This window comes from Cavia porcellus, unplaced genomic scaffold, assembly GCF_034190915.1.
Source record: "Cavia porcellus strain 051 isolate PalLab524CR breed Dunkin Hartley unplaced genomic scaffold, mCavPor4.1 scaffold_2, whole genome shotgun sequence".
NCBI classification, from domain to species: domain Eukaryota; kingdom Metazoa; phylum Chordata; class Mammalia; order Rodentia; family Caviidae; genus Cavia; species Cavia porcellus.
This window is the reverse complement of record NW_026947485.1, coordinates 22,241,817-22,265,069: the sequence shown is the minus strand read 5'-3', so window position 1 is coordinate 22,265,069 and position 23,253 is coordinate 22,241,817. Positions and strand designations below refer to the sequence as shown.

At 34.5% G+C, this 23,253-nt stretch overlaps 1 protein-coding gene across 20 annotated transcripts in view; it reads right to left on the bottom strand.

Moving 5' to 3' along the window:
• Hdac9 (histone deacetylase 9) overlaps nucleotides 1-23,253 on the bottom strand; it is an 849,535-nt gene that overhangs the window by 144,011 nt on the left and 682,271 nt on the right. For 19 of the 20 annotated variants that reach the window (XM_063233991.1, XM_063234058.1, XM_063234093.1 and 16 more), the window contains 4 exons: nucleotides 11,775-11,830; nucleotides 11,443-11,530; nucleotides 5,833-5,952; nucleotides 5,423-5,520 (listed from right to left, as the gene is read on the bottom strand). In XM_063233991.1, the coding sequence (XP_063090061.1) occupies nucleotides 5,423-5,520; nucleotides 5,833-5,952; nucleotides 11,443-11,530; nucleotides 11,775-11,830 (362 nt within the window). The remainder of the gene's footprint in view (nucleotides 1-5,422; nucleotides 5,521-5,832; nucleotides 5,953-11,442; nucleotides 11,531-11,774; nucleotides 11,831-23,253) is intronic. The other variant, XM_063234068.1, reaches the window with a different exon arrangement.

Sequence of the window (23,253 nt, the reverse complement as noted above, 5' to 3'; positions counted from 1 at the left end):
TGCAAAACCTTGGTATCCTCATCTGGGAAATAAGAGCACATAACTCAAGAATATTCCAACACTTCTAAAAATAAGAAGCTAATAAAAATTAAATCCTCAATGAATGTTCTATATTACTTTTGCTTTTATCATTATATTGTTGTTTTTCCAATAGTATTAATGTCCAGTCACATAACATGAAATTACATTAAAACATAACGAAAATCACAGTAACTATAAAATGTTACTTATTTAATTTTTTAACCAAAAAAGACAGCCTACATATTTACTTATGGCTTCATTTCATTCCTTACATAGACATGAATAACCATTATTCAATAACAAAAACATATAGGAGTTAAAATTAATGAGAATAATGATGATACATTTGATAAAAATAACAATGGAAAGAATTTTACTTATCTATGTGTTATCTCAAATTACCTATCACTGTTCCTCAACTTTAAGAAAACTGTAGATTGATCACTGACTGATTTCTGATATTTTCTCTACAAATATGACAATAAAAATCCTATTCTGTCCTATTTTACAGTTGAATGTATATTTTAAGGTTTACCACAAGCAGGAGAAGAATCACAGAAAGCTATAAATTCTGTTTTAAAGAGCCTGTCTCAGGAACAGAATCAACAGGTTGATTGATAAATGATGAATAGATATTATTTCCAGTCATAGTACTGTATTAACAGGTTTTAAATTTGCTTATACAGTAAAGCAAATAATTATGAAGCAAAGACAGAAAAAGGAAATACTGGTGGACTGGGGATGTTCATATTTGCATAAGTGGTTCATTTGCTTTAATTATTCAGCAAAAGCCCTGCCTTTTTGAAAATTCTAGTTGGTTGCACAGCTAACGTAACTGAGCAAAGCCTTAGTTTACAAGAGCATCACACATTGAAAAAAATGAGACACTTCACAAGTCGATTAAAGAAAAAATAGTCGGCAGCAACAACACTGACATTCCTGACTAAACACTTCCTAGATTAGACAGTTTTTCAAAGCCCTCTTTTTTCAGTTAGCCCACTGATAGTCTTTGTGAAACAAAACACTATGGGTCAGTTTTTCCTGATACGAACTTTCATGAATGCCTGATTTTTACAGATTCTTTTATCTTTCAGAAATCTTCACCAGTGATAAACATCAATATTGTTACAGATTATAACACATAGCTTGGAAAGAGGATTTCTTAAAATTAGAACTTGTTTCCAGTTAAGGAACTGGATCGACAGCCCTGTAACACTTTTGTAGCTGGCTCTCATTGAATGCCAAATGCGTTATGTATTATTTCACTAAAATCTTCTGAATTTCAGGGGCTTATACAGTCCTCTCTCTCAGTCTCTTTTATGAAACAATGTGGTATTGGCAAACGATTCACATCCTCATGTATACTTTAAATCATTTCTAGATTACTTATCATATCTAACAAAATGTAAATAAGAAAACAGTTGTCACATTGACAAGAATAAAATGTACATGTTCAGTATATTTAACTATTTGAGTACTTTGTATCCACAGGTATATGACTATGGATTTGGAACCCATGGACACAGATGACATCTGACTGTATTTTTGTGAAATTAAATGGTTACATCGAGATTATTATTCATTCAATCATTCATTCATTTATTTATGCACTAAAATAGGTACAGTTTTAAGAACTAGTACTATCTTAGTTCTACATTAGAAATTGCAACTCTAAAAAATACTTGCAGATATTTTCCTGATCAAATTTTTAAAAAAGCATGATATATGCATTGTCCTTTTCCCAATATAAGACCATGTCATGGTCTTTCAAAATAATCATTTAACATCTGTAAGACACTTAGTGATTTAATTGGACAATATATGTGTGCCATACCCGTAGTGGGAAACAAAGAATTTAGAACCATTGAAACAATCTTTTTAAAAGATGGGGGCAGAGATTGCATATCAGATATCTAGCAAAATATTACTGAAGAGACAAAATTGATATATTTATAGTCATATGAATTGATGTTCAAAGTTCTTTGTAAAGCATTCTGCTTGAGGAGCCTCGTGATGTCATGCAGCTTCTGAAGACTTCTCCTACATGCACTTAATCCCAGAGATTTCCAGTGCTCCTATTGTGATCAGTCTCATCCCTCTTCTCTGACTTGTTCAAACAGTGTTACTGACTAGCCCTTCTTTGCCACCTTATGGACCTAGCATCTGTGGGTTGGGTCTGGAGATAATGGGAGTACAAAGTCTTACATTTTGGTAAAGCTCATTGTGTTTTCTGACTCCTTACTATTTTCAATCAAGAATAGCAGAAGAATAGCAATGTGGTGTGACAGAAATAGCAGAGTTTAGAGCCATAAACTGAGTTCAGATCATGGTTCTTCCAATTAAGGTTCTGCAACCTATGCAATGCTCCCAAGAATTAGCCAGTGTGTCTATAAAATTTCTAATCTGAATCAGATATGTAGGATGTCAATAAAAATAGCCATAATTCATTTAAAAAATGGTAACCTTGGAAACAAATCTGGCTGAACAAAAAAGCTATTTGATACTATTGAGTATTTTGAGAACTTATGAAAAATCTTAAGCATACCCTTCAGTTACTACAGGGATGAATGACAACTGCTTGGAAGAAATAACAAGTCAATTGAAAGAATATAGATATATTTTTAATTATCTTTAAATCTCATAGTGAAGATGAAAATGTTGTACTGTCTACAATTTTCAGCGGCCAGGAAACGGCTGAGGAACCCAGTGTGGCCTCCAATGGCCCCAAGTGACCGAACCACCTTTCCTAGGCCCCACTGCCCAGTAGTTTCACCACTTCCAAAGGTGCTGTGGGCAGGTGACAAAGCCTCCGACACAGCAGCCTTTGGGGTGACTTCCAAATGATAACAATAAGCTCACACAATAACACTAACACAAAAATTGACCTGCCAGTTAATTATATTTTGTCCCAAAGTTTGTAAGGAAGACAGATGATGATGCTAGACAGACAGACTGAGATGCACAAAAGATTTTAGGAAGTATGATCCACGTTTTTTCATCAATTTCACCCTCATACCCTTGAGGCAACAAACACAGATTATTCTGTGACTCTGGCTTGTCACTGTCCATTCTTTCTGCATCCTACAATTCTCACCCCAATTCTTGTTCTTTCCTTGAAGAATTTCACTCATACTTAAGAGCACAAGTTGAATAACACTTAATGAAGCCTTACTTGAACCTCTTCAGGAAAACTTAATCATTTTTTTCCTCCTGTCTAAGCACTTCTATTCTCTGAACAGTATGATTTCAATTATGATTTCTGAAAACAAAAACAGCTCTGAATTCCAAGTACTCACCATAGTACCTGCTAATATAATTTGTGCTCAGTGAATTACTTTTTATTTTCTTGAGCCACCTTTAACAAATTCTAGGCATAAACTTTGAATATCAAGACATGATATCATTTATTATAGTTTAAATTTGGGGCTAAAATAACTACGATGACTAAAAAGCCAGTTTTAAATTTCTGCAGTCTCACTAAATAATGCCGCTTCTTTTTAATGTTAATTGTCCTGGAAATTCTATTAAAAGTTTGCTAATATAAGTGGTGCATATTCCAGGCAAAGAAAGAATCTGATTCTGGAGAACATTTAGCCACTTTCAGGAGTGCTTGATTTACTTATCATTTCAATCAAAAAATAATAATGTGCACTTAATATCTGCTTTCACATTACTTAATGAAAATGATTGCATTCAAGGATTTTTTTAGAAAACATTCTCACGTATCATTCCCTGGTACAAAATATATATTGTACTAGGTACAAGATACAAATTGTCCTTCATTGCTTTGCATTTATGAATCATTTTATACAAAGTTAATATCACAGAGATTTTAATAACAAAAAAATCTAAAAATGCTATACTGCAGATCAATGGATATGATAATATACTACGGTGAAACTGAGAATTTCATGTTGCATGAAAATTACCATGTTAAATTGGGAAGTAGACAAAATTGTATGTCACATAATATCAAAATATATTATCCCTTTAAAGTTCCTCTAAGATATTGATAGTATTTTGATAAAATTTTAAGTTATACTTCTAATTAAAGCAAAATATTTCTTACAGAACCCAAGTTTATAGGAAATAATCATCACAGATATCTCCACGTCAAAGTACACGTCTGGAATGTGGAAAGAATTTTATTTTGTACCTCAAATATTAAGCCAAATATATTTACTATAAATATTTTTAATTAGTTTTTTTCTGTCACGTTTCCTGGGCCTCTTTTCTAAAGACAAATGAGTTTCAGTTGAGAACATGAAGTATGCATGACACACAGGACAGCAGAAACCCAACAAAACTGCACTTATTAGACCATTGTTCCTAGAAGTTTCCTTTAGTTTCAGTATACTATCAATAGGATATTCTCCTTGGAAATTTAAAAATGATACATCTGAAAACTATGAATACCTCTGAAGTTTTTTCATGCAGTTGTTTCATTTTGCTTTCAACTAAATAAAACATTCAAGAAACTATGCAGGACTAACAGGTTAAAATCTCCAAGTCTTGCAAGTGAGGCACACTGACACAATGTGATATTCCTCCTGAAAAAAGAGGACTAGGTAACTGAACTGGCTTTCATTTTAACTTCACAAAAGAAAGGCCCCATTCTAAATTTTGTCTTTTAAAAAAAATCTATTAATTTATTGTGTTCCTTATTTTAATTAATGTTTAAAATTCTTGCTTAGGAAAAAAAATGTGCAACAATGCAGAATGAATGGATGCATTCCATTTACTCAAAAAGAAATGGAAAACAAACAATTGGTTAATTCCTTAATGTGAGAAGGAATACATACGAAAGTCACTGACTGACTCCACCATCAAGTGACACGGGTATGCCAAAGTTCTTAAAGTGAACTTGCTCCTCAGGTAATAATTCTAGCTACTTGCTATAGAACAAAGGTATTTTGTGAGCCAGTGAAGTTTGGGAAATGATTGTTTGACTGATTAAATATGTAGGGAAGGGCATCTCAGAGTATTTAATATGCTAATATCTATTGTAAATTACATGTTAAAATTAGGCAGAATCGGGGCTGGGGATTTAGCTCAGTGGCATAAGCACCTGCCTTGCAAGCAGGCGGTCGTGAGTTCAATCCCTGGTATCGATAAAAATGAAAAAGAAAAAAAAAATAGGCAGAATTTTCCAGACAGAACTATTTCATAGTAAAGTGTTTTTGTGTGTGGAGTGGGGGGAAGGAGAGAATGTCTTGACCATTTACCATTATACTTGTAGGTTTCGATACATATTTTGTTTTTCTTATTGATATTCCTACTTGGATTTCCAGTAATGGCTTGCCTTAGTTAGAAATTTATAATTCTCTTTCACAATTGGTGCTTTTCCCATGGATATCTGTGTTTTCTAAATTGTCATTTTTGAAGAGAAAGCAGTACCAACCTGAAAGCTTCGAGGTACTCAACATCTCCCATAGGGGGATCAAGGCCACCCGTCCAGGCAATATTTATATTATATCCTTCTCCAAGGCCTGTGCCAACCTGGGAAGAGAAAGACATGCCACAGTGGGTCAAGAATAGGGCAGAGGAGGAAAGCAAGAAATGGTGAAAGTGAGTGCATGGAAGCTCTTGAAATAAACATCAAACACTGCATCAAATCAGCCCAGCACTGCTTGACAACCAGGGCTCTGGGTTATGCACTTGTTCTGCACTGGTTCTTGGTCCTATGGGACAATTCAGTAATCTCATGTAATTTAAAACACCAGCAAAGGACAAGAAAATTAGGGGTAATCATGCAATGCAATTACCTGAAAGATACATATAAAAGTGGGGCTCTAAAGAAATAAACCGAACCTCATTTGGGGCTCCACTGCCAGGGAAAAAGTTCCCTTCATCATAGCGATGGAGTGAAATATACAGGATGCTGGGGTCAGCATAAAAGGCCTGCTGTGTACCGTTTCCATGGTGAACATCCTACGGGCAAAAGAAAACAGATGACAGATACAGTCTTGCCTTACTTTGTGTGGAGACAACCTTTCTGATTTTTGCCTGCCTGTCTTTCTATCCCACCCTCCTGCTCACTTTCTGTCCTTTTACTCTGTCCTTTTTCTTTCTCTCATTCAGTCTGCTTCCACACCACCCCCTTTACTTCCTGAACTTCCAGGCAAATTACCCTTTAATGCACTCATTTTTTAAACTGGCTTCTAAAAATCAGGAAACCACAGCGAGCATGCCCTGGAGACTCCAGATGAGCAGTCATTGAGAAAGCCCAGTCCTTTGGTACAATTAGATATTTATACACCGGCTCTTTGTACTCTTTGCTTCAGTGATGGAATCTCGCATCCTGTTTTATGGAGGAATTTTATGACTTATTAACTGCCAACAGTTCATAACCCCTCAGGCTTAATTAACTAGCCTCATTGGCCTCTGAAAAAAGACTAATGTTTAAACTACAAACTAGTATTTTGCAGAAGGATCTATGGCTTACAGAGCATTTTCACAATTCTTGACAGAACACTAAACATAAGTGTATGCATTGATTTGCCAAGTCCCACCATTAAGGTCAAAGGGTTTTGCAACCAGCTGAATAAATTGGCTTTCTTGAAGCATTCAATTCAGTTAGCAATCCCTGAGCAGTTAGGGTCACTTCAAAAGAGATGCCAGATGCGAAAAAGACTTCATACTTCATTTTAGTAAAATCATGATGGTAAGAGAAGACACAGGAGCATGAGCTCATTAGCTTTTAACTCATTTCAGCCAAGGCACAAAGATGGCATTGGGAGTTATACGATCTTGTCCAATCTGCCTAATTTTAATATATATCAGGACTCCCTGCTCAGCCTCCTGCCGACTTTTTTGTCTTTCCCCATGCCTCCCTACCTTCCCAACCTCCAAAAAGCCTATTTTGTTAAAATGTACAATTCTTAGGACATTCATATATGGTAATGATTCAAAATTTGAAAATTCTTTTCAATTAATAGGCATATGTTAGATCTGATATAAGTAACAGGAAAAATAAAACTAAGAGCAAATTTCTTCACTAAAGTACCTCAGGTATAAAGAACTTCAATTAATAAGCTTAATGTCTTCTGAACTAAAATAAAATGAACTACTCTTTAAAAGTTGATAATCTATATATTTGTATTCAGTAGAATATTATTACTATATCATTAACTTATACAGTATATTTCTAAATTCATTATAATTTTAACTATGTAATTATATTATTCTTTATTTAATATAAGAATCATACTCCTTTCAAAGCTGATTCCTAAATTTTTAAGTAAAGCACTGTATTAAATATCTTGCACAAATTATTTATTAATTATGTGTGCTCTATGGTGGTAGCACACATAAAGATTTAAAAACCCTGAAGCTTATACAGTTTCTGTAATTTACTAAGACTATAGAAAGAATAAATCTTAAAACAAGGTCTTGAATCTATTTTCTACTCCAGATGACAAATTTTAAACTTTTAACTTAAATTTATATCCATTATCTCTTTGATCCTTTAGTGAAATTGTGTGATAAAGTCACAGGGAATTACTTCCCCTTACTGAGGTTTTTATGATTGTTCCTACTCCAACTTCCACTCCAAACTCCTTCACTAGACAAATCAAACCCTCCTTTTGATGAGTTCTGAAAACCCACTCTGAGTTTGCTGTCCCTGGCAAAGACATAAATAATCCTCACCCAGTTTTGTATAGTACAGATACCTAAAATTAATTAAGGAATCATAATGTTGAGGCAGACATAAATCATCTCAAAAACAGTTCCAGCTAAAGATATACACATTAGATAAAAATAATAACTTACTGAATGAATTTATTAGTTTCTGACCTCTGAGTAGTTAAAGGAAAGAAAGAGATAGCAACATTATTTTCGTTTATGTAGATAAAAATGAAACAATATATGTCTCAATGCCTTGTTTCCTACTGGTTATCTAAATAATGGGGGAAAATGTTTTGAAAAATGAAGAAGTGTTTCCATTTTCACTAAAGTAATAGTAGAGTTGTAAGACAAATTCTGACCTAGGCATAAATCCATCCACAATTTTAAAAATCAGAAAAATATTATCTTGACTATTCTTATTTCTTTAGGGGTAATTGAAAGGCTTATTTTAAAAGATCAAATAAAAACTGAAAATTTTTCTCAGGCAATAAATCACTGATTCTTGCAAAATGTGTTGGATGTGGATTAGTGTATATTTTTCTGAATAAAAATAGTCTTTAGCATAGTAACATTTCATAGACATTATTTATTGAAATGCACAAATCTCATACTTGTACAGTCCTTGATTATGTATCTATATTCACCAAATATTTAGGGATAAAAGTTCAACCCAAGCATATCTTTTGTTTTGGAGAATAATTTATAGAAGTATAGTTTTGAGACTATCATATTTATTTATTTTTAGTTTTCCTTGCCACAAAATATTCATATAAACTACTGAGTTCTCAGGAATGATCTGCAGCTTGTTTCTCCATAGCAACATATACTACGCTAAGTGATGAAAATTACTCATACTTGTGAGAAGTTATACAAATGAAATGAACTGGCCAATTAAAACCCCCAAAGTGAACTTTGTATGTAAGATATGGTGGGAAACAGGAAAAATCATTTCAGTACCTTACTAGTTAAATGACTCTCTTGTGAAAATTGCTTCTGTACATGAATTTAGAACATACACACTTTCATTTTTACAACAAGGTACCTTTGAAATAAAGTATATATTCTACCAGCTAATGTTATCACTCAGTTAGTATTGAGACTTGTAATGAAAATCTAAAGAACTTCTCCAAATCTCACACTTCAAGCAACTTAAAGAAAAAAGGAAGAAAACCTAAGAACTGTTATATTCTAACTAAATCTGCAATATCTAAAAGAAACATGAGTCATGTAGGAAAATCTTACTCCAGGACAGGTTAATGCCCTAAACATAACAGTAGGCTACTTGCAAGTTCAAAAGCAAGTACACCTGCTCCCTCTCCAGACCGATCTGAATATGTTTGGAATCTTCCCCAGAAAGCAGAAAAGGAAATGGCATGAATGAGCTTCACACATCAACTAGAACCATACCTACTTAAAATGTTCAAAGCTTCTGAATTTGGCTGGCACCCAAAATAGGAGGTGAATTATAATTCTGGCTCTGGATTTACTAGGCATATAAAAATGCTGCAACTAGATGTTGGACAATGAAGTAGTTCTGCCTTTTGTTGGCCCAGAATTTGTGGAGCTAGTTCACACTGATCAGCTAATGTTGAAGACTTTGGATATGCAGCAATGAAGCTCTTTCAGCATGAAAGAACCTTTGCTGCTTCTCCTTTGCTAACTTGCAGAATAGACCTGTCAGCCAGGGAGAACGGATGTCTCAGCACCACGTGGCATTTTAAAACTTCCTTCTCAGCAGCTGGAAGAAGCAGGAATTTCCTCAAAGTAGCCCTGCAGCTGCAGAATTTGGAAGACTTGAAAGCAAGAATATGTGGCCTGGTGGTGATCTCAGAGGCAACTCTTTGGAGGGAACTTCATATGTTTAGAGAATTTGAAATAAAAACATCACGTTGGCTACAGCCTGTTGTGAAATCAGAATACTTTATGATTGGACAGTGGAGCAAATTCATAAGGAAAGGCCACTAAACTGAGAGGAAACTACTTAGGGCTACCAAGTAAATTATTTTATAATCTGTATCAGTTATCCCCACCTGACTTTTATTCTTATGTCAATGCGCAAAAATAAAACTGCATATAAATCCTCTAAAGTACAAAATATCCATCTATCATAAGCTAAGCATTTTAGCTTTCAAGCCTCTTATACAATATGCTGCCTTCAATTTGGATATCATGTGTTTTCAAAGGACATTCAATACTTATTATCTTCATAGAACCCTAAATGACAGCAGAGGAGATTTCTCAGAAAGGAAATACTAAACGATTCTTAGGAACAGGATGAACAACTGAACAATTACTGTCTTGCATAATTTTGACAAATGCAGAATGCTTAGAAATAATTTTTGCATAATCTTCGGACTTCATCTGCTATCTTTGTTCAAGTTTTTGTCTTCTATTTCTAGTACCAAAGTTATAAAAATATGAACACACTAAATTTTTAAAATGTAGTATTTTATAATTAGTGTAAAACAAATTAAATTTTCCTTTTGTATGTATATGGAAATACAGGCACCGATATCTTCATTTATGCAAAATTTTAAGACCTTGTTACTGTAGTATGTCTAGGCCTTCAACACATTCTTTTAATAGTGACCTATGACTTACATAGAAACATGTTTGGAAAATAAATGGAAAGTTGTGTTTCGATATGCCTCATGCTACGATATAGTGTGTGAAAAACAGCTATTCCAACCACTAGAACTGGTTACTCTTCCATTACTTTTATCTTCATTTTAACTTAATTAAGTATTTCTTCACATGGCTTTGTTTGTGCTCTCTCAACCCTTTGGTGTGCCTGTTTAACTAAATCGGAGGGCTGGAGGGTGAGGCCATGACTTCCAATAAGATTTAATTATGAGTGCAGATATGAACAAGATTTAGACTATTAAGCCTTGCACTTCAAAAAAACCTTTAACATATTTTGCCTTTAAATCTTTTATCACCTGCAAAAATTAATTAAGTGCAGATGTAGCAGGTTCGGTTTGGATGCCAGGGTTCATTTCCTGTCTATGCTTTGTCAGACAACCTATTACACCTCCTTGTGAACTGGAGGCAAACCGAAAACGGGGCTCATAAATCACCATTCAGTTCTCTCTCGCCCTTTCCTGGGTTGGTCCTTTTTGTATGGGGCAGATCTCCAGCTCATTATTCATGAGTATACTTTAGACAACATGCCAAATGTCATCTGCATTTAGACAAACCATTTGTTAAACAAATTATAACTATTGTGTAAGAATGCATCATACTAAAATCTAAGACTGCCCTAATGCCTTTGACTTTTAATCATTCAGGATTCCTGCAGAGTCATCCCAAACTGGCACATGTGATCTGAGATCTTTTCAGAAAGAATGACACGCTGACTTGTTTTAATAATACCACTGTTGCACAACAAGCGACATGATTGCTAACCAGGGGAAGTGGCCAGTTGGTTACTAAAGCAACAGCATTCTTTCCAGCACATCTGACTATTTAAAGTCTATATTCTGTAGGGAAAAGTAAATTCAGGTTCTGTTAGGTTATTTTAACTGTGGAAGTATCAATTCATTTAAGGATCATAAAAGTTGCCCTGATCTGCGCCTTCTTCTCATTAAATTGCAGTTAACACCATGAAAGTGAAACGTGAATGTTTATGGTTTCAGAACTGCAAACCAAATTTAATGAGTTTCCACATTCAAAGGAAACACACCCTTCAGTTGTTTGCAAGTGGTAAAAGCAAGACAACCTAACAGAGAAATACAAATCCACTCCCTTTTATCTAGAGTCACTGAAAATGCAGCTCTGGCTAGGAATACATACCAGATCTACAATCAATATCTTGCTTATATTTAGTTGGTCTCGCAAGTATTTGGCGGTAATTGCAACTGAATTAAAAAAGCAGAACCCCCTGTGGAATAGAGAAGAACAGAGAAATAAGAAAGCAAATCATCCAGGAAAACCATTATAAATAATGTTCAGAGCATTTTTTAAAATGCTATATGATCTCTGAAGCCATAAATCTGCTTCTGGGAGTACCTTGCAAGATTTTTCAGTCCATCTGCTAACAATTAGAGGCTTCAGAAACATGCATAGGGCAGGTGACCGCTGGGAACCAGGGTGCTTGGAGATGGGTATGAGTCCTTGGTACTTACATGGCTGCGGATTCTTCAGCGTGATGACCTGGAGGCCTCACAACAGCGAATCCATTCTGCAAGAAAAAACAGGTTTTCAGTGGTCAGCCATGATGGTGTTGCTGGGATTTCCACACCACTGCACTCTGTGTGGCATGAGGCACACCCAGAGACTGAAGCCTTTGTTCCTGCACTTCTTTTCCTGCCCCATTACCATGTCACAGAATGAACAAAAACAATATATGTAATCACATTTTCTCAGATCATGTCTCTGAAAAAAGGCTTCCATGGATCCAGAGGAAGAGCATTTTCTGGGAGTTGTATCTGGCTGGCAAACACGTATGTCAGCCCTTATATTGGCATGATTTGTTTTCAAGAACAAGTTCTTATTTTGTGACATCAGCATCCTTCAGAGAGAGAAGAAATTCACTTTTGGTGCAGGTTTGGGTCAAAGTTTGGAAACACCAGGGAAAATCCAAAATGAAAATTCTTTAACTGAATCTCCTCAATGGTTATTGCCATTCCATTGTCAGCAAAATGATAAATTTACACTCTTACACTTACATAGACACAAAACACATCTCAGAAAGGTGAACAAGAGAACAATGGAAAGCCCATATTTTTTCCAGCCTATAAATTCAGTTTGGATGACTGCCAAGCCTTGCAACTTTATTGAATTCCCTAAGTCAATTTCTAGCCCAAGTTCTGGAATTTTATAAAGAATTCCAGGGCTGAGTAATAATCATATCTATCTATGATCAAGGAATGCCTTAACCTTCAGATTAGTTGGAATGCATCATGGAAAGATGAAGTAACTCCAGCACAAAGGTAGGGAATTATAAATCCTTGCAAAAACAGCATACTCAAAAAAGTTGGATTGTCTGATATGAGAAATTATCATTTATCACATAGTTCACACCACCTTTCACTTAACTATGATTCTGGGAACATGCTCAAAAGGGAATATTTCAATACATAATCCTAAAAGTTTTGATATAATTTTAATATACCCCAGGGTTTCTTTTCTCTAATTATTTAATTGAAAGTTATCAGAAAAATCATGGATGTTTGGCCTGGATCTTTAAACTTATGAACATTTTTTAATTACTGCAGTAATTAACAATAAGTTAATTTGCTGTACATTTTGATGAGTATATGTAGTAATAATCCCAGGAGCAAATCTGAAGTTGCTACTGTTTGACTACATCTCCCCAAAACTCATGCATTAGAGACCTAATTTCTAACTATGTTAACAAATGCAGTTTTCAAGCAGTGACTGGGTCATGGAAGGCTGTGTCACAGGTGGGAGTAGGAGAGTTGTAGAGGGAGTGAATTTCTGATGAAAAGGAAAATGGCCAGATTTTCCTCTCTCTATCTTGCCTGCGCTACTTGACTTTTCACCACGTTATAACTGATCCTGAAAACCTCACATGTAATGCCTTGCTCTTGGTCATCTCTAACCCCCAGCACTACAAGCCAAATAAGACTTCTATGGTTTATGAATTATACATTAAATTTTGTTATAGCAGCAGAAAACAGACTAAGAAGTCAAATGACGCAGTACATATTTGAAATCTTGAAATGGTGATAAAATACAAACCCTATTTTTGTTCTTATGGTACTATGTCTCTGGCAATAAAAGATTAACATGAAAGAAATTTGAGAAACCATACAAGACAACAGAGAGTAGAATACTAAGATTAAAAATGAAACTGTAGAGTGCTCTATGTCTTCTAACAATGAAGAATTCTGTAAAAGTTATGACAAACCCATTATAATTCACTGAGAAAACAACAGAGTGAAAATAACAAATGTAAGGCATAGATAATCTAATTAGCATGAAAAGAAATTTTAGATTAGGAATAACAAATACTTTTAGAATTTAATTAAAATGTTATATTTTATAGGTAAACAGCATGATTAGATAATACAAAGAAGAAAATATCCAGTGATGAATAATTACAAGAAAAATATTTAATTTAGTAAACACAAAAACCACAATGAGAGGGGCGGGGGATTTAGCTCAGCGGCATAAGCACCTGCCTTGCAAGCATGTGGTTGTGAGTTTAATCCCCGGTACTGATTAAAAAAAAAAAAAAAAGACAACAACACAAAAACCACAATGCAAAGTCATTTTTTCCATGCAGGAAATTAGAATATTAATCATTTCTTTGGACAAAAGAGTAACATCTCACCTACAGGCTGCTTGAAGATAGACAACTTACAGACTTTCTGGAAAGTAATACACTTCTATATATTCAAAATCTTGGAATCAGTAAGATAGTTTCAAGATTTTTGCCCTGAGGATATTATTAGCTAGTATATAAGGATTTACTTTAAAAACCACATTTAAACTGAGCATGGTGGTACATGCCTGTAATATCAGAACTGTGGGAGGCTGAGGCAAGAGGATCACAAGTTCAAGCCTAGTCTGGGCAACACAGGGACATACTGAGATTCTGTCTCAACAAAGAAAAAATGAATTTTTAGAAACGGGCTGGGGATGTAGCTTAGCATAAAGGCCCTGGGTTCAATCTCCACTACCATATAAATAAAAAATAGCATTTTTAATTTACAGGATTAAGTGAGAGGAAGACATAGTGGCACATGCCTATATTATCAGGTACTTGAGAGGCTAAGGCAGGAAGGTTACAAGTTCAAGCCTAGGCTGGAATACATAGTGAGACCTTGTCTCAGAATAAAAATAAAAACATAAAATAGATTAATACGAGAAACATAGTTAATGGGTTATGGTTCATTTATACATGCAGTATAAAAAGTTTGTTGCTATAAATAATTAAACAGAAAAGAATTCATAATGTTAATTTTAAAAATATTATTCTTACTACTATATACAGTATGATATTCCTGAAAAGGAAATACATTTTATTTTATTTTAAATTTATAATTCTATATGTTTTCTAATTTTTAAATATAAATTATTCAAAATGGAAAAATAATTTAAAACATAGAAAAATAGAAGAAATAAATCTTTCCAGGAGAGCTGGGTGCACATAGATAGAAAAAGACTTAAGGGACACTTTGGGCAAGGGAAATACACAAATCCAAAGAAGAAAAGTACTGCATATTAGAACTCAATCTTACTGAAGTTAATGGTAAAACAGAATAGAAATGAAATTTCATAGGAAATTAACTGGGTCATAGGGAACAAAGCAAGAAATAGAATTTGAATTCCATCTTTCTCTTTTCTCTGAAAGCCAATTTTTTAAACAAAAAGTTTGCCTATTACTTTACAGTTGTCGGCAGTGACCTCCACTGTTCTGTTACACTGCTTCTGAAACTGCTTGATCTTAGTTTGAAAACTATCTCTTTCTTGCCAATTTCAATACACTTTTCTCAGTCTTGAGAATCTATTCAACTCTTATGCCTTCAGAAATGTCCCCTACATTCTCCACGTGCAAGCCCCCTTTCCTTGACTACAACCTGCCAGGGGTCCTGTTTTCCTTCCACAACTCACAAGACAACCTGCAGCAGGTCACAAACCCACCTTTTGCATGCTCTGTTAAAAACATAGGACCCCTACTACTACTTCCCACAAGACTTCCTTGTTAAAGAACAAAGAAAAGAAAAGAGAAAAGAAAGGCTTGACCAGAAAATAATAATAACTAATAAGACATATTAAAATGCCTACGGAACCTTGAGGCCCTTCTGCGCCCTTTCACTCCTGCCCAAGAGGAGGTGTTAGTCCTCATACCTGTCTCACCGCCTGCAGTCTGGGATGTCACCCTTGCCTGCCTAATTGCGATCGTGTATTAAACTCTTCTAACTCTCATATTACATTCACATTAAAATTTTCCCCTCAATTATACACTTCCAATATGATTTAAATAGGCTTAGATATTAGGCCGTTTTGCAGATGTGTAAGGATATTTAAATCTCCATCCTCAACCCTAACACTTCCTCCAAGCCCCCACACTATTTGTCTTCTCTTTTTCATACCCGAACTTCTTCACAAGATGTTCTATCATGCTTTGTTTTTTCTTCCCTTCTTTACTTCTGCCTCAAGTGATCTTTGTTTTTTCTTCCAACTACCTCATCTAAGAAGCTCTCCTAAGCATCACCAATTCATGTCACTGAATCCAGTCATATTCTTATTCTTTCAACTTATTGGCCCTCTGTTAGTTTTCAACACTACCAGTTACATCTTCCTTTTCAAAAACTTAGCTTTGGCTTCTGGGACATCATACTCTCTTGTTCCCTCATCTCCATTTCCACTCCATAGGCAGACTCCTGTTCATAAAATACTGGGATGTTAGTGAAGGCCATACGTAAGCTATCTCTTCACTTTCCATACTTCATAGGTGATGCTACCACAGTTATGAATTTAGTCACCATCATCATAAAAAACTTCCTGAGGATTTCTATTTCCAGGATAAACTTTCCTCACAGTACCTGGCTAACCAATCAGACCACCTCCACAATATCTTTATTTGGAAATTTCAAGATCACTTCAAATTCAGAATATTCAAAATCAAATTTCTGATCACTTAGTTTTAACTTAGCGGTAATATACTGATTTACCCAATGGCCAAAGTCAGAGATAAATTAGTTGTCCTTTGAAAAGCCTCTTTCTCCCTATCCATTTTTTCCATCTCATTTTAACTCATGGTTAACTTCTATTGATTTTACTTTTAACTATTCCTCAAATGCATGCATTTATGTTTGTATTGATTCTTTCAATATCTTGCCTTTTAAATTTCTATGTTTATTCACATCATTTTTCCAGTAACTATTATTAGTGACTTCCATATTCACACAGGTAATACATGCAGTAACCTATTTCGTAGCTTTTTGACTCTATACATCAATAAATTTGATTTCTATTTATAATCACACTCCTAGGCCTGTCAGTACCAATCACAACATCACCTTCATAATTTCAGTGTCAGGTACCCGAATCTCCCACTATTTTATCTTTCCAACTAAAGTCTCAGCTGCACTGGGACTTTGAAACTACTGGCCTTATTTAAATTTTGTTATTCCCTACCATAGTTTCCTTCTTGTGTGAATCAGTTTAAGGTCTTATATTTACTTATATTTACTTCCTTGCATAGCTTATTACTTTGTCCCTCCAACACACTCCCCTGGGTATATTAGCCTATTCAGGCTGCCATAACAAAACTACCACAGGTTTAGTGGCTCAAACAACAGAAGTGCATTTCTAACACTTAGAACCAGACATGCTAGGAGTGACCTCCAGCAAGGGATCTGTCTGGTTGCAAACAGCTCTCTTTTTAGCACAGTACTCATGTAGTCTTTACTCTCAACACTCAGAGAACAGTGAGCTCTGCTATGTCTTCCACTTCGTACAAGAGTGTCAGCCCTGATGACCACATACATCTTTATAGCCTGTTATGGTTTGTGTCTAGATGTTTCCCAAAGCTTTATGCAGTCATGGGAGCAGGCTTTTCAGAGGTACCTGAATCTAGAGTTTATGTTTGATTTGCGATTCAATGTTAAGATTAAGGGTGAGAGTGCTACTCCTGCCTTAGGGTACGGGAGTAGGTAGGTAGCCTGAAAACAATGTAAGGATCAGAAAAGGCTGGTCAACTTCTCTTGTTGCTTTTGCTGTCTGCCGCTGTCATGAACTGTTGCCTTCTGCTATGTGCTATACTGCTTTGGAGCCAACTGATTGAAACTTCTACAAAATGTGAGCTAAATAAACTTTTTCCCTTGAAGTCTGAGTGTCTGGTATTTTGTCTCAGCAATGAGAAAAGTAACCAAGACACAGCTCCTTTGTACAAATACAATCACACTGGAAACTAAGTGTCAATATAAAAATTCTAGGGAGGCATAAACACTCATTTCTTAGCCACTCGGTCGCTGTTCTGATTAAGACACAGCACACCTGATCTAGTCCAGTACCTAAGCACATATAACAAGTATATAAGTGGTATTTTTTTGAATTTATTATTACAAATTCTAGTGTACTACTAACAATGACCATCAATCATACTGCATTTTAAAATTAATTTTTCAGGTCTTTCAGATAGGAATTTTTACCTTTTTTCTCTTTACATTTGCAATAAACTCTAGTGACTCCTTAACTTTTACTAATAAGTTGCATCTTGTTTCACTTTAAATTAGAATCAATTAGAATAAACTTTCAATATCTTTCATCCTTCAGAATCTGTCCACCTTCTCACAGTGCCTGATCCTAGCTAAGAGCAATTAACTGACTTAGTTGACTTGTGTATTTCAGGCCACCCCCCACTTGTTCAAGCAGATTTTACTCACAGGTTTCTCTCCTCTCTCTGGTATCACCAATTTTTTTCTTTTCTTTTCTCTTCCCTTTTCTTCTCTTGTATTATTATATTATTGTCATCACAGTAGAAAATACGTTTAAGTCACTCTACTTATAAAAAAGATGCCAAAATTTAATGACTAATGTGATACTATCAGCAGATGGGACCTTTAAGAGGTAATTAAGTTATGAGAACCACTTCTCTTGTGAGCAAGATTAAGGTCCTAGTAAAGTGTGCTGCATGTAGCCATTGGCTCACTTGTCCTCTGCCTTCAGCCATGGTTGTCTATGAGACATCATTTTAGAAGCAAAGAGCAGTTCTCTCTAGATAATCAAAACTGCCATCATTTGATCTTGACTTCTAAACCTCTAGAGGAAATAAATCTCAGTTCTTTATATACTATCCCACCTGTGGTCAAATTTGTTTTACCAGCATGAATGGAAGAAGATCCTCTTAATGATCTACCAAGCCATATTTCTGAGACCTCATCTACATTTGCAGCGAAGTACCTTACTGCAATCATATGATTTCATTTGTTTATGGTTTCTGATTATTGAGATTTGTATGATGACTTCCCACATCTACCCATCAAAGGATCAACTTTTTCCTACACTTTGGTCCCTGGGCTTACATAGTACCTCCCATAAAGCAGGAGGCCAGTAATGAATGAGCAGGCAGTATAGCTCAGTGGTAGGCTGCTTGCCTAGTACATGTAAAACTTTGGGTTCCATTCCCAGACCACAAAGAAAAAAAAATAAAATAAATAAAATACTGGCCATTTTCCCGTTATGTTTCTGAAGTTATTCATTCTTACCAAGATCCAAATTTTGCACCCTAGCTTAGACCTTCAATGAGAAGTCATCTTTAGACTTGCAGGAGGTCACTTATTACACTAGGTTCTCTTAGAAATCCATGTAACATTTTATACTTTTAAATGAATATCTTGATTTTAAGAAATAGGCTGGAAATGCTTTAAAATGAGAATGTTGCTCTTAGATTCTGAGCTTTCTGTCTGGGAGTTTGGTCAGTTCTTTTCCATCTTCCTTCATATCCTGCACGAGGAGCTGCTGTGTGTCTTACCACCTGAACGAGATTTTTTTCTCGGCTCAAGCATGTATTCCTACTCAATTAACAATTGCCAAAGAATCTTTTTAATATTTACCATTACTTTTAAAAAAGAGAAATAGTTTACCAGTCTTATGAAACATACGGATACACTATATAACATGCGATTCAGGGATGTGATTATCATTTTGTCATTAAGGCTGATGATAATGATTTTCATTTTGTGAATAAAGTCTATTTTTGTGACTTTAGAGTGTGTATGATGTTCTTGATTAAAACTTTATGTTCCCTTCTAATTTTTGAGCATCTCAGACTATAGTGATATAACCTAGAAATGTCATGATTCTTTACAATTTTGGCTTTTTTATGTCATTCCATGGAACACTCTTTGATTTATATTTCATTCAAAGCTATGAAGATCAAGCAATTAATCTAAGCAATACAGAGCAAAGTACTTTTCTATCAATTTATAGCAACTTCATGGTGATGCAGTTTTCATCTTAATAATCCGATTTTACTCTTTTCTAGTTTTATATTCTCTAGAGTCATAAATATGACTACTCAGAGTTTTGGCAGCATTTTAACATCATGAACAATAGCAATTAATGATTCAAGTACTGAATGTACTGACATCCTTATTTTGTTAGAGTTGTTTAGATTTGCATGGAATTTTCTTGAGTTTAGAGGCAAGAAATGATGTGTTCTTTGATTTCATCATTTCAGAAAACACAGAAGAATACCTGATTGTTCTATATAGCCATGGGACATCAAGATAATCTATGACACTGTCTATATACAAAAATAGATTTGAGAAATCTAATCATTTCAGACTAGCCCATTTTCATAGCTAATAACATTTCATTTTCTGGACTCATTTATCAAAATGTCAAACTTGCTTTGTATTTCTTATATACACAGTGAAATTTTTCCAGGGCAAATAAATACAAGGCAGTAAGCAAATTACTAAAACCACTTTAAACATTTATTTTTTGATCCCACATAAGCTACAGTAATCATGGGTACAGAAAATTCAAAATATAGAAAACAATCTCATTATTTTACTTAAACTTGTTAAGATTATTCTATGAAAAACAGGAGTGTCTATGTTTATTTCTCTAACATACCCATGCATGTAGGTACTCAAAGGGTAGTAAGAACCATCTATGTGAAGTATGATTCCAATCTACGCAAAGTAAGATTCTATTTTAAAATAATAGGAAATAAGGTCTTAAACACCACTGATGAGAGTAATGTGGTGAGAATACATGATGTACCAGAATCAACTAATAAATATAGAATCTAAAACAGAAAATCAAAGATTATTTACACAGACTTTAGGAAACACTGAACAATGAATCTGTAGTCTTGTTATTCACCTATTAATTTTTTTAATAAAAATATAACTACAGTGCAGAGTTAACTTTATAAAATGATAGAGGTTAACTTTATAAACAAGAAATGAGATATCTGTATTTCTTTGAAGTGATCAAATATTTTATCTTATTTTTATAATGTACCACTATTTGGGGAGGCTATAAAAACAATGTCAAATAAATCCATCTTCTACAGAAAAAAAAATGTTTTCTATATAACATAACTGCCTACTATCCAGACTAAGCATATCAGACCAACTGATTTGAACTTTTTAAAATTTCTGTTTTAGTGTATTGCTAATTTAGAGTTCAGTAATTACCAATCTTAAGTAGTACTATTAAAATATTTCTAAATGAGACTAAAGTACCAATGTTTAGTGAAGTAAGATGCATCAAAATCAAGCACAACATGGAAAAATTCTACAGCATGTATTTCCAAGTAAAGATGTGATGGTTGAATTATTACTTCCAGTGTATTTGCTGAATTGGAAACTCATATGCAATATTTTATGTGGTTGAAACATTTCACTGGAAGCCATTTCCTAGCTAAGCCAAACAGATTTATATTGATGCACTCATTATCAATTGTAAAAATGACTTTCGGAAATAGTCCTTAACTAAATATGTAGGCTGAGGTTTATTTTTCTTCTAAGAAGAATAGTTAGAGATATTTTAATCTACTTTGACACTCAATAACTGTACAATAAAAGATGTCTATCTATAGCCCTTTTGATTCTGATAAAAAAGAAGTGCTGACGACAACTTGAGCCTGCAATTTACATGACTACCCTAGGAAGGTACAATGCCCAAAACTGGGTTGCTCAGAGGTTTCCTTTCCAACATCTTGCTAAACTTACTTGCCACATGTAAAAGTGGTTACTTGGGGCTGGAACAAAAAGAGAAATGAAAACAAAGTATTATGTCTTAAAGCTTTATAGGAATAAGCTTCTGATTCTTTGTATTAGAATCATGGTAAGAAATAGGCTTTTTAAAGATTTAATTAGAAAAAGAATCCTATATTTCTCCTATTATACTAAAAGTTGTTTTTTTTTTCTAACAAAATCAGTTCTTGAAGCAACTATGTTGTCTATTAAGGCTTTTACATTTTAGTTTAGAAAGTGATGGGTAATCATGTTTCTTATTAGTAGAAATATATATACATATATATATATATATAATAGATATACATGTAAAATCCTGCTATATTAAGCACTCCTTTTTAAATGATTTCCCCCTCGACTCAAGTAAAATGAAATAAAGCAAAACAACCCAAACGAAATATTCTAGTGTTTGGTGGAACACCTAGTACAGTGTAGGTCATTTTCACTTGATTCAATTCTGCTTCCCCATCCATAATGGTGCTGATTTCACTAACCGTAGTGGTAGTGTATACAACTCCACATTTGTACTTAAAGAAACTGAAAATAATTTTAATGAAAATGAGACATATTGTCTTTGTAGAAAATACCGAATATTAAAGTTTTGGGGTGAGATCATACATGAAACTTGGATCAGCACTACCTTTTCTGTCAATCACATTTTGATGATGAATTTTGGGATTCAGATGATCAGAACTCAACTTAGGAGCACAGAACATAGATATTTTCCTCTCCTGTCTCACCTACCCCTTTTGTTTACCAAGAAAGAACTTGAGTAACAATTGGCTCAAACTCTACTTTTCAAGAATGACCCAGGCATAGCCACAGTTTTTTATTAAACTGCTAAATAAGCTACAATCTCAATTGACCATTGTGAATATGATACAATTTATTATTCAAAGTCTCTACTGTGGTTCCTTGACATCTCTAAATTCCCTTTAGGTACACTAATTTATGTGATGAAAAGTAGCTCTACGTAAGTTGCATTACGACAACATTAATGTGATGGCAGAATATATTCTTTTCCAGTTTTACTTTCATGGAATTAAAGCTTGGGTGGAAATTAAAAGGCATTACATCTATTAAAGTTATTTGATTTTCCCTAATATACAAGTCTTTACAAGAAAAAAATGGTATCATTAGGCATCTCCCAACAATATCTGAACCTTTTACAAAATTTTACATTCGAAGTCACAAATCTATGTCAGTCTTTTGGGCTCACTTCAACAGTAGTTCACCAATATGCACAATCTATTGGAATACTACTAGTATATAGAACCTAATAGTAGTCAACTTCAGCCTTTAACAACTTTCTGAAAAGGCAAGTTTGCCTTAGAATTGATGCTATTAATCTAGAGCCACTGAAGAAACAAAGTTTCACAAAGAACGGATTTCCCAAGCACAGTGGAATCTGGAAGGTTAAAGGAGGCAGATTTTCCAAGCAAACAGTAAAGAACACATGGGAATACCATTTTGTTTCTTGGAGGAACCTCAAGGGAGCCAAGAAAACAGGAGCCTAGCATTAACAATTTAACTGAATGGTACACCCCAAAGCACATGCACAGCTGCCAGCTCTGCGCCTTGAAGAATCCAGAAGGCAAGAGATGATGACAGCACTGAAAAACAGTTTTTAGGAAGCCTGGCAACTGTGGTCCATGATGCCTAAAGCCTTGAGCCTAGCAAAGCTGTGGCTATGGATGGGACTGAATGCTTTCATCAAAAACCAGGATCCTGGTAAACAGAACATCTCGTGATGCATGTATTACAGGCAATTTAAATTGAGCTTCTTATGAAAACAATAATGGGCCAACCATGAAGAAAGTCTTGTGAGGCAAGAATTCATAAGAATATGAATTTTGGTAAGACATTAATAACCCACTAAAAGCAACTGGTTTAGTTTCTCAGTGGTTTCACTGAG